The 11,748-nt window shown below is 37.5% G+C and overlaps 1 protein-coding gene across 1 annotated transcript; it reads right to left on the reverse strand.

Annotated features, from left to right (window-relative positions):
- Positions 1-263: 263 nt before the first annotated feature.
- MMGT1 (membrane magnesium transporter 1) lies at positions 264-11,547 on the reverse strand. The gene is made up of 4 exons (XM_019714670.2): positions 11,232-11,547; positions 7,301-7,353; positions 4,957-5,060; positions 264-3,355 (listed from the first exon to the last, which is right to left on the reverse strand). Exons 1-4 carry the CDS (start codon positions 11,308-11,310, stop codon positions 3,196-3,198), a joined length of 396 nt encoding a protein of 131 aa, XP_019570229.1. The 5' UTR covers positions 11,311-11,547; the 3' UTR covers positions 264-3,195.
- Positions 11,548-11,748: the final 201 nt, after the last annotated feature.

Below are 11,748 nucleotides of genomic sequence, written 5' to 3' on the forward strand. Positions count from 1 at the left end.
TCTTATACCCCAAAGGTCATTCGATAATTTATAAACATAAATGAGATTACACGTTCTATTTCAACTCCCAAAAACATAAAATTGCAGTAAGACTTTACATATACAATAAAAATTAAAGTATCTATTGAATTTAGTAAAATAGCATCACACTGGAAAAAAAAAGAGTCATAAAATTAGCTGTTACATTTTTCTGGGGACAGAGAAACAGAAAAAAAAAGAGATTAAAAGTAAAAAAGAAAAAAAAAACACTACCAAAAACAGGGTGAGGGTCAGACAATCATTTATTTATTAGACAGGGCAAGGCCATTTAAAGAGAGGAAACATATCCAAAAGACTGTGTTTAGCTTGGTGTTACAGGCATTGATGCTCACGACAAACGCTACTCAATACATCATGGAAACAGGCCACATACAACCAGGAAGATGCTGCCATGCCACTGAAAAAGAAGCTACAGTGCTTAGGAAACAATCACTCGGGAGCTACAGAGCATCGTAGCCTCCAGTTCCCCCAACCTGCTTTTTCCACAGCTGGGCCAACAGCCCATAGCATTTGGCTGGTTCCCTGGTTAAAAAATGAGTTTTCCTATATTCTAGAGGGCCTTCAATAGTTCAAATGTCGGAACGCCCCTGGAATCATTGTCAACTGCCGGCTGAACTAGCTCACATCACTCCATTTTGGGGACTTGCCTTAGGTAGTCATGGCCTGTCTCATAACATTATAAATTCTGAACTTAATCCATTTGGAACTGTTATGATATACCCAAATCTCTTTTAATCCTATGGTACATACTTGAAAAAGAGCAGAAATTCACTGGAGGAAATTACGGAGAAATTTGGGAAGCTCACCTGGCCCGAGGTATACAAACTGCTAGCAAAGTGAGACACGACTGAAAACTGCTATGCCAATTATTTGCCAAATTATTTGGCATCATTTTTAGCAGGACTTTCCTGACTAGGTAAGCAAAGATTTCAATATCCATTCTAGAGACTAGCCAAAATATTATAAGTAGTAGTATGTCACGAATGTTTGGTTATGAGGAAAAACTACTCGGCATAAGATTAACTGAGAAACTAAACTGTTAGGTATCTGACCCTCCGTCCTCACATCTAGTGATTTTACCAACCACTTCCTTTCACAGCAGTCACAGTTAGTTCCCAAGATGAGAAAAATTTCTCACTCCACATAGAACAAAACCATATTTGGGAAACCAGTCATGAAAGACCAGATATTGTACAAATCCATTTAGATTAAATGACCAGACGAGATAGCCAATCATAGAGATCAAAAGTAGATTGATAAAAAAAAAGTAGATTGACTAGTGGTTGCTCGGGACTGGGAGGCATTGGGGTGAAATGAGATGTGACTGCTAGAGGATACAGGGTTTCTTTTTGGGGTGATGATGACAATGTTCTCAAATTGACTGTGGGCGTGGTTGCACAACTTATGACTATATTACAAAATCACTGAAATGTACCTTTTAAATGGGTAAATTGTCAGGTATGTGAATTACATCTCACTAAAGTCCTTATAAAGCCATATTAGGAAAGGAACACATCCCCAAGAGAGAAGCAAGCAAAAGGCTATTACAAATCATGTCATACCTGAGAAAACAGTATACAAGCCATACTACTTTGATTTTATCATCACCACTTTCAACCCCTGACTTCACATTTTTAACTCATGTCTAAATGATTTCGGGTTATCAGAAGATTGCTAACTTTGTTCTCCTTAGAAAGCAGAGTCAGTGTTCCACAGACAGACTAGGTTGGCAAAACAAAACTAAAACAACAATAAAAACCCAATGACAAAATAAATCATCTTCTGCTTTGGGGCTGTGTTACCAGGCAGAACAGAAGAGCTGAGGTTCATTTCTAATACCATCAAGTGTAAAGGCATCATCTGATTCTTGCCTAAAGCACATTTCCTCTTCAAATCTCTGTAGTTATTCCCTTTACATCTATAGAATTCAACACAAGCAATGTTTTCATACCTGTAGAATTCAATAAAAGCAATGTTCTCTACAAAGAAATGTTAAGCTTTCTGCAGATCAAAGAGCTAGCCAAATTTCCCTAAAACTAAAATTAATGTTTCTAAAAATATTCTACTCTGTATCCACTTCCTCATCTTCAGCAACATACAATGGAGATGAAAAACCCTAAGCCTGCTAGAAGACAGAAGCTACAAAACAATTTCTTAATTTCTTTTCACCTTAATTTTTTTAAAATTAAAGATATTAGTTTCAAATATTTAGACCATATTTGGCCCAATTCCTTTGAAGTCTACTTTTTATGAGAATTTTATTTTTACTAATTCACTAGCATGGTATGCAATAAAATAACAGACTTTGAATAAGTTAAACTGCCTAATGAAAAATCAGTTTTCCTCAGTGATTACTAGTTTTCTAGGTAAGCATGATAATTAAATCACAAATGGTCTTTTTGGTCTATCTTCAACTATTCTTATACTACATAATCAATTAGGGAAATTTCTTACCGATAAAAGAAGAGAACACAAGTAGCTTTTACAGCAAGTTGAGTTTGTTAAACATATTTGTTGTGACAAAGAATTTAGGACATAAAAATTGCTCACTGCGCACAGAACCCCAGAGAAGTGATGAAACAAGACAGCTGATGTTAGAAGGTATATGGGAGTCCGGTGGGGTGAAAAGTCACGGATAAATTAAAAACTGACAACTATCTGCTGAAGCAGAGCCATTTTAGGGGGCATTAAAAAACCCGATTAAGTCACCTTTTAAAATCTCTTTAGAGAAGTCCATTTGTTGTTAAGCACTGAAGAACATTTTACTATCATTCATGCTGCAAAATGCAGTAGTCACACTATTTCCAAAAGGATCCTAAAAATTGTAGTGCAAAAGAAAAAGAAATCTAAGAAAATAAATAATTACAAAACCATCATTTTTTCAAAGAACTGTGTTCAAAACAGTGACTTTTACAAAAGATGAGAATTTGTTTTAAACAAACAAAAAGAATTCTCTCTATGAAAGATCAAAGACTCATTTCACAGATAATTTATACTGCATCAATGATTAACAGTTTACAAACAAGGGCCATAAGCTTTTTTTTAATTAGGTCTGAAAGATCAATATAAATACTGATGGGGGGGGGAGTGTTTTATACCCCAAACTCCAATATTCCAGCTCTGTGTGCTGTCCTGTTGTTATGATTTGTAAAAATCTTAACGACGCAGTGATTCAAGTTTTCGTAACTTCAACGATGTGTTGGAGGACAATGCATCTTGGTTTGAAGAATTTGTTGTATCCGAAGGTCGGAACAGCACGCTACCACGATGATTAAACACATAAAATGATGGGTGATTCCTTAATGTGTCAAATGTCCTTAAAAGAAAAAAGCATGCATTTTAGATAAACCTTTATAAAGGCCTATTTGAAAATATTCAGGCTTCTGATGAATTATGCATCTGAATGATGAATTATGAATATTTTAAACTAAGTTAAATCCATGACATCAGACTATAAATAGTAATTACACTGTATGTCATTTTTTTCCTGTATAAGGAAAATGGGAAACCTGGAAAAGCAACACAACATACAGCACTCAAATATTTTATTCAGCCATCCTTTCCAGCATGCCTATGAAAAACACAAGTAATCGTTCAACTTTAATCACCTCTGTAGATCTAACACTAGCCCATGCCAAATAGTCTTTTTTAAAAACCAGTACAGAGTTTGTACCTTTGATTATTCTCATTTGGCCCTCACTCTTCAAGCCCTATGGTCATTTCACAGATCTGTTTTCCAAGAATCTTTCAAGTACAATGAAAAAATTGCTTTGGCCCTTCTGTACCTGCTGTTGTCCAAACTCATATATTTTGCTACCACCCACTTAATGTCATTCTGTTTTACCTCTTTCTCTCCTGGCCCCTTGCCTGTGATTCTTAGTAGATTCTTTGTAAGAACAGTAGTGGGTGGTGACAGCGGAGTATCCTTCCTTCTTTTCCAGTGAGAGATACATAGTCTTTAAAAAAGTTCTTTTTAAACTATGTGTACCTAAGTGTATGGCTTTTAGTGGTGATTTTGTTTTCAAATATTATTTTCCTGGAAAAAAAACAAATTCCTCCTTTGATAACAACTCCAATATCAAACTCAGCCCAGCTAAAAATCCAAGCATACCCCTACATAAAACAAGAAGGCTGAGATATGACCATTTGAAATACAAACTAAAAAGTAAAAGTAAAAAGAGGGTGAGTTTCCTCTAACACATAAATGTTTATTGCAAATCCTCCTAAGGAAATACTGTAAAGGGTTAAATTTTCCAGGATCAAGAAAGTGGGTAAAGTCCAGAGATGGAAGTGAACAAAGCTAAAGGGTGATTTTACGAAAGTAAGAAATATGACAAAGAAAAGCAAGCAAAGCTCACAAAAAATAGCTTAGAAGTACGGGAGAAAAAAGAAAGCAGAATAACAAATACATTTTAATCAAGGGATAGAAAAGGGCCTAAGAACAGAGTTTATATAACAGACTAGGTTCAAATAACAGAGGAAACAGAAGACCCCTTATTCTTCCAAAGACTAAGCTGGGACAAGATAAAAAGAGGAAAAAGGAAGGGAAAAAGCAAGAAAAGAAAGGGAAGGAGAGGGAGAGAGGGAGGAAGGAAGGGAAAAAGTACTGAGGGAATATCTTATATCTTCCTATATACCCGTTTCCATCCACCCATCCATCCACCCAACCAACTAATAATTTTAAGCAACCACATATAACATCTTATGCTAATGTCAATAATGTGCCATTCAATTTCCATCTTTCCTATCATCTCAAACACTGCCTCAATATTCTTACTGCATTACTCATGCAGACTGTATAATCAAAATGTAAAAACAAAACCAACTTTTATGTACCAGAATATATACACTTAACATCATGTAAATGAAGCAAACCCCCCAAGAAATTAAATGCATACAAAAAAGGGAAAGACTTACTTATTTTTTAGTTCTGAAGTGGCATCCATGTCTTTAAACTCCCCTGCAATATGAACTATACCATAACAGGTAACTGCAAAGGCCAGAAGTGTCTGAAGAACTATCTGTGAGTATAAAGATTGAGATTACTAAATAACATACAAATATTATTATAACAATTTACAATTTTCTCCCCATCTCTTTTTAACCTCTAATAGGTATTTCTCCCAGATCCTATCCAGGAGTCAATTCTCATTTTGAATGATTTGAACTTAGATACAATAAAATCTTCTATAAATTCTGTGGATTGGCTGCAAAATTACTTATGCAGTTTGCTCAAATAGCAAAAAAAAAAAAAAAAAAAAAAAAATACTGAGCCATTCAAAACTCAGTTATCAACTATTACCTGCTTCCAAGAGCAAATAAGAATTTTTTAATGTATTATTGTTAAATATCAGACTATCAAAAGAATACCTTTTACCTACCACCCAGCTTAAGAAACAGAACATTACCAGTACCTTTTAAATCTCATGTGTCCCTCTGCACTTACAGCCTTCACCCTCCCTCTCAAAGTTAACTATTGTCCCAAACTGTGTGTTAATCAGTACTTTGCTTTGCTTTATAATTTTACCAGCTACGTATGCACCTCTAAAACATATATTGCTTACTTTTCCCCATTTTGAACTTTTTCATGAGAGTCATCCCTGTTGTAGTATATACCGTGTTTCCCCGAAAATAAGACCTAGCAGGACAATCAACTCTAATGTGTCTTTTGGAGCAAAAATTAATATAAGACCCGGTATTATGTTATATTATAATTCATATTATATTATATTATATTACATTATATTATATATTACATTATGTAAGACCGAGTCTTATATTATAGTAAAATAAGACCGGGTCTTACATTGATTTTTGCTCCAAAAGATGCATTAGAGCTGATTGTCCGGCTAGGTCTTATTTTTGGGAAACGCGGTAGTTACAGTCCATTCATTTTCATTACGTTTTATATTTCATTATATGAAAATAAAACGATTTATCCATTCCACTGTTGATGGTTATGTGGGCTGTTTCCTGTGTGTTCCTTTTACAACGTCAACACGGATAGCCTTGTGTTGTCTCCTGGTGCATGGGAGTAGAATCACAGGTGTCGAGTAGATGCACGTTCAACTTCATTAAGTAATACTAAGCTGCTTTCCAAAGAGGTTGTGCAAGAAAAAACTTGCAATAAATGCTTGATATTAACCAACATGGGATTACAGGTGTATTTTATTTTCTTAATTGTGATTTTGTCTATTTTTTAAAATCTCCAATTCGTAAACTGAAGAAAGTTATTTTAAACAGATATAAATGAATGTGTGTGTGTGTGTATCTACCACAAAGCAAAGGTGATGGGAAAATGAAGTTAATAGCCATATCGACCATATCTTTAATCATAGACAACTAAACTCAAAATTAGCCACAAGCTATTACTCTAACTTTCTAAATTAAAACCAGATGTCATGTTACACCAGTTTACATTCCCACCATCAGTGCAGCAAGATCTATTTCATATACTGCAATCATGGGCACCATTAACAAGAATGTGGTAAATCTATGAGTCATCATGAAAATGTATCAAGACAGATTGCCAGGTAACAAAAAACCTAATTATAAAACTATACACATATACAGATGCATAGTAACTTTTTAAAGCAAAATTCTGCATGTTTTGATTAGGTAAAACTATACAGATATAAATAAAGATAATGTTCTTTATGCACAGGAAGAAAACTGAACTACTGGTACACTCCAAACTGTTCAGAATAGAAGTAGAATTGTTGAGCAATGGGGTCAGGTTATTTTTCTGTTGTTATTATGGCATCAGTTTTCCTTTGTATAGTTACTGTTTGATTCTGTTACAAACAACTTATTATTTTTTAATTTAAAATCCAATAAAGATAAAAATTGGGACTGAAGTCCACATATCATTTTAAATTAAAAAACACTTCCTTGTTTTTTAGTTTTACCACTTATGTATATGTCCCTAAACAATGTTTTGTTAGTTTTGCTTGTTCTTAAACTTTATACAAAAAAGAACTTTTCAAAAAAAATAAAGTCAATCAACTTTTTAAATCCATCTCAGACTACGGACAGAGCAACTTCTAGAAAGACTATTTAAAGTACAGTTCTAGAAAACAAACAGAAATCTTTTGTTTCCAACTCTTTGGGTTTTACAATGAGCGACAGAAAGTAGAGAACAGATGTAATTTCATGTCTGTAAAATTTTAAGAGAATAAAAGCCATTAAAAATGTTACTACAAGTAAGCTATGCGGCTAATTTTTAAAACATATGTTAATAGAATATAAATGACCAACTTACATCTATTGGCAGTGATTCATCTTCCTTTTCTGTTAATCGCATATAAGAACGATCTATAAACCAGAAGCACACCATTAAGGAAATTGTAACCCATTTTTCTTTCTTAAAATGCAAGCAAATCAATATACCAAAGGAGCAGCTGATGTATGCTACATAAAGTAACGCTAATCCTGGATTCCTCAAATACCTCCATTTTCTCAGGCTGTCAGACTTATCTTGAACTATTTTATTTTCATCATGACCTGCTTTGTCACCTATGCAACGGGTAAGAGTGAAAGGTGAGCAAGTATGAGGAAGAAATAACTAAACATATTAGTACAGGAAAACTATTAATAGAATCCTCTGAAACAAACCATTTCTTTCACTAACTGGTCACAGAAATCACAATCATTTAAAAATTAATAAGCCTACAGAAAATCTCAGCTCTGAAATAGCACCACCATCACATAGAATTGGTATGGAAATGTTTTTCCTGAGAGAATATGCTGGGGGCATTGGTGGAACAGGAAAAATTCCAGGACATCATTTTCTGTCTCTGTGATTAAATTATAATGCTGCTGCTTTATTAGCCTCAGGAAGCAACAAGGTATGAAGGAAAAGGATCAGGATTTGGAAGCTGATAAGCTTGGATCATAAAAACCAGGTCTTCAATTACTGTAACTGACATTATCTCATTCAATGTAAGACATCCTCATGTAACATGTAGCTCAATTTTAGAGTGTTACAATGGAGGAGTGGGAGAGCAAGTGTGTCTTAGAATAAAAGAAATACAGGAGCTATCTTTTCACTGCCTACGTTTCTGCAACAGTAAAAGGGGAATAATGTGAGGATTAGACAAGATACCTGATACATGTTCTGCCGTAATAAAGTTCATCACCATTGTATGCTATCTGCTGCCACAATCTGACATTACACAACTAGCCTCACAGGTAAATATTAGTCTCTTTCCAACATGAGCATTATAAAGAGGTCCTACTGCAGTGAAATGTCACAAGGCATTTTCATCTCACTGGAAACAAAAACACAAAATCCTAATTCTACAGGAACCTTGCATTATCCCTATTTAATAATGTATTGTGAACCAAAAAAAACCAAATTGTTTGAATGGATGTGTATTGACTCTTAAAAGAGAATGTGTTTAGAGACACTTCTGAAGTTTTCTCTTACAGGGTTTATCATAAGGACAAGTGCAAAAGAAAAAATCAAACCAATACCAAAAATAGGTTTTGGCTAACTTCCTACTATCTGTGCAGTTCCCAGCTAGCTTTCTTCTTTGCATGAAGCCTAATCGGACTCTAACACTGTCTTTACCCAGGCATCTCCTCATTCGTAAGCCTAAGGGGTTGGACTTCAATGATCTTGCTCCAATACCTTAAAATTTTACGGCTGAACCCTAACTGTAGAAAATGCCGCAGTACTCCACAGAATCCTCCCTTCCCCTAGGGCAGTGCTTCTCAAAGGAATACGCACACAAGTCACCTGGGGCTCTCACTGAAATGCAGATTCGGATTCAACAGATCTGGTGCGGGCATTTCTAACAAGCTCCTAGGTGATTACAACCCTGCTGGTCTGTTGAACACACTTGAGTAGCAAGGCTCTATCTAGGACTAAGCCAGTCTCCTCGTAGCTTTACATACTTTCAGCGTGGCATCTGTATCACTTTATTGCAATTATTTCTTGATCCGTTTGTTTCTCCACTTGCCTTTGAACTCCCTCAGGGCATCACTGTACCTCTAACACCTAAGCACACACAATTTCAACCAATTCTCCAAGACTAAATTCTATAAAGCAGTGTAGCACATAGGCTCTAGAGTCAAATTGCTCGTCTTTTAAATCCTGGCCCCACCATTTCTCATCTCTAATTTTGTGCAAGTTTTCTAGCTGTGTCTCAATTTCTTCATCTTTCAAAGACGATAATAACAATAATAGCTACCTCACAGGGATTTTGGTAGGACTGAATTATATAATATTAGGTTGGTGCAAAAATAATTGCGGTTTTTGCAATTATTTTTAACCTTTTAAACCGCAATTATTTTTGCACCAACCTAATACATGTAAAGTGCTTAGTTCGGTCCCCGGCACTAGGTAAGTACTTAATAATGTTAACTATTATCATTATCATTAAAGATTGGAGCTTTGGAGAAACATGCACAGAACAGAGGAGACTGGGGAAACATGACAACTAAATGTAATGTGATACCAGGGATTGATTCCTAGAACAGAAAGAAGACATTAATGGAAAAACTGGTGACTCCAAACAAAAGCTAGACTTTCATTAATAATAATATAACAATGTCAGTTTCTGACTTGCAAAAGTATACTATGGTAAGATGTTACCCATGGTAGAAACTGGGAAAAGGTTATACAGTAACTTTCTATAGTATCTTTGCAACTTTTCTGTAAATCTAAAACTTCTAAATAAAAATGTATTCAAAACTAAGTGGCATTGGGGTGGCTGGTTAGCTCAGATGGTTAGAGCGTGGTGCTAATAACACCAAGGTTGCTGGTTCGATCCCAGAATGGGCCACTGTGAGCTGTGCCCTCCTTTAAAAAAAAAGTGGCATTTCCTTTAGACAATGTCATGATACATGCATGTATTAAGCAGTTAAAATAATTGGATCATTTTAATTACATATAATAAACAGAACAAAAGGATTTAACTTGAAAAAAATGGGAGCTTTGAAGCAATTCACATTTCATTTTCTACTTTACTCCTGAAGATGGAAAAGTAATCTAGCAAATAAAGGAGAATAAAGTTCAAGTTTGAATTCACATCCTTCATTCAACAAATTTATTGAGTACCTACTGTAGGGAAAACCATCCTAGGCACTGATATTACAGCAATAAATAAAAAACATACCTTGTCCCTGCCCTCATGAGTTCTGTAAGCTAGGACAGGGGTCAGCCAACTGTACCTTTAAAGGGCCGGATAATAAATATTTTAGGCTTTGCAGGCCATACTGTCTCTATCACAACTACTCAACTCTGCCCTTAGAAAGTAGCCAGATAATACCTAAATGAATGGGTGTGACTGTGAAAAAACTTCATTAATGGACATTGAAACCTGGATTTTATACAACTGTCATGGATGATAAAATGATATTCCTTTGCCTTTCCCCCCCCAACAAATTAAAATGCAGCCCACTATGCAGCTCACTATGAAAACAGGAGGGAGGCTGCATTTGGCCCACATGCCAGACTCTGCTGACCCTTGGTCTAGGAGAGAAGGAAGACATCAACAGATCAGCCGTCTCAAGACTGCACTGCATCTGCTGCTGGACTCTTCTTGACAATACAATTTTATCTGTATGATAAAAGTAGTTCCACTTTTTTTTTCATTTAAACTTCGCAATCACTCTGTGACATAGAAAGGGCAAGAATTAAAATCAACCTCAGTGAAGCATCAGAGAAGGGACATGACTTGCCCAAGGTCACACAGATTTAGTGGCAAAGCAAGTTTTTAAGAACCAGCCCTCCAGACTACCAGTCCAGAGCTCCTTCCCCTGTACCACAGTCCCTGAGGCAAACGGTCACTTAACTTCTCAGTCACTGTCTGGACAGCCGAGGAGTGCCCAAGAGGCTGTCCACCTAGTTGTCATGGGACCGTGAGCATCCAAGGTCCTCAGTCTGACACTATGCCTGACCAGCCCCGCGGTGGATTTGACATCACTTGTCCTGGATTCCCAGAGACTCCCTCTTTGCCCACCCTGCAGCCCGCCCGTCTCGCTCTGAGCCATCCCTGACACCTCCCTTCTAACGCTGCTTCAATCTTCCACCGGGGAGCCCCGCATCGCTTCTCGTAATCACCCCAAACTCTGAGGTCTTGAATGACCCTTCCTGGGACACTCGGTCTGACACTCCCTCTGGGGTGCGCCCACACACCGTCCCTGGAGTCCCGCACAGGAGCTGTCCGCGTCCCCCAGGCACTTACGCTGCGCAGCGGAAAAGGCCGCGTGGGCTAGGGCAAAGAGGCCGATGCCCACCAGCCCCTTCCACAATGACGGCGCCATGATTCCGGACGAACAGCAGCCCAACAAAAGCAGTGTAGGGCAGCAAAGCAGTTCCCTCTTTCACCGGCGGGTGTCCGCGCAGAATGATGACGTCACTGGACCCCTGGGCGCCAAGTGCCTCGCAGAGGTGCAAAATCCGAAGAGCCTAGAGAAAACGGAAACAGGAATGCCGGGAAGAAAAGACAAGCACACTGAAAAAGGTCCGCGAGTGCCCGCAAGCCGAGCCTGCGCCGCACTGCCTCTCTGCGAGGGGGCGAAGCTGAGAGGGGAGGGGGGGTTGGGGGGGGCATGAAAGAAGAAGCGAAAGCTGACCAATGGGGAAGCGGAGAGGAAAGGCGCCAGCAAATGAGCGTGGGCCGCGGGGCAAGGGGCAGGACTTATGGAGAGGCATGGGCGGGGCCTGCGGAGAGGTCCGGGTGGGGCAGAGGGGCTGGGGGC

The sequence above is a fragment of the Rhinolophus sinicus genome, chromosome X (genome assembly GCF_036562045.2).
Source record: "Rhinolophus sinicus isolate RSC01 chromosome X, ASM3656204v1, whole genome shotgun sequence".
Lineage (NCBI taxonomy): Eukaryota > Metazoa > Chordata > Mammalia > Chiroptera > Rhinolophidae > Rhinolophus > Rhinolophus sinicus.

Coding starts and splice junctions, on each gene's coding strand:
- MMGT1 (XM_019714670.2), bottom strand. CDS start 11,310: ATGGCGCCGTCATTGTGGAAGGGGCTGGTGGGCATCGGCCTCTTTGCC. Junction 7,354..11,231: donor GGCCTTTTCCGCTGCGCAGC/GTAAGTGCCTGG, acceptor TCTGGTTTATAG/ATCGTTCTTATATGCGATTA. Junction 3,356..4,956: donor ACTTCAGAACTAAAAAATAA/GTAAGTCTTTCC, acceptor TTTTCTTTTAAG/GACATTTGACACATTAAGGA.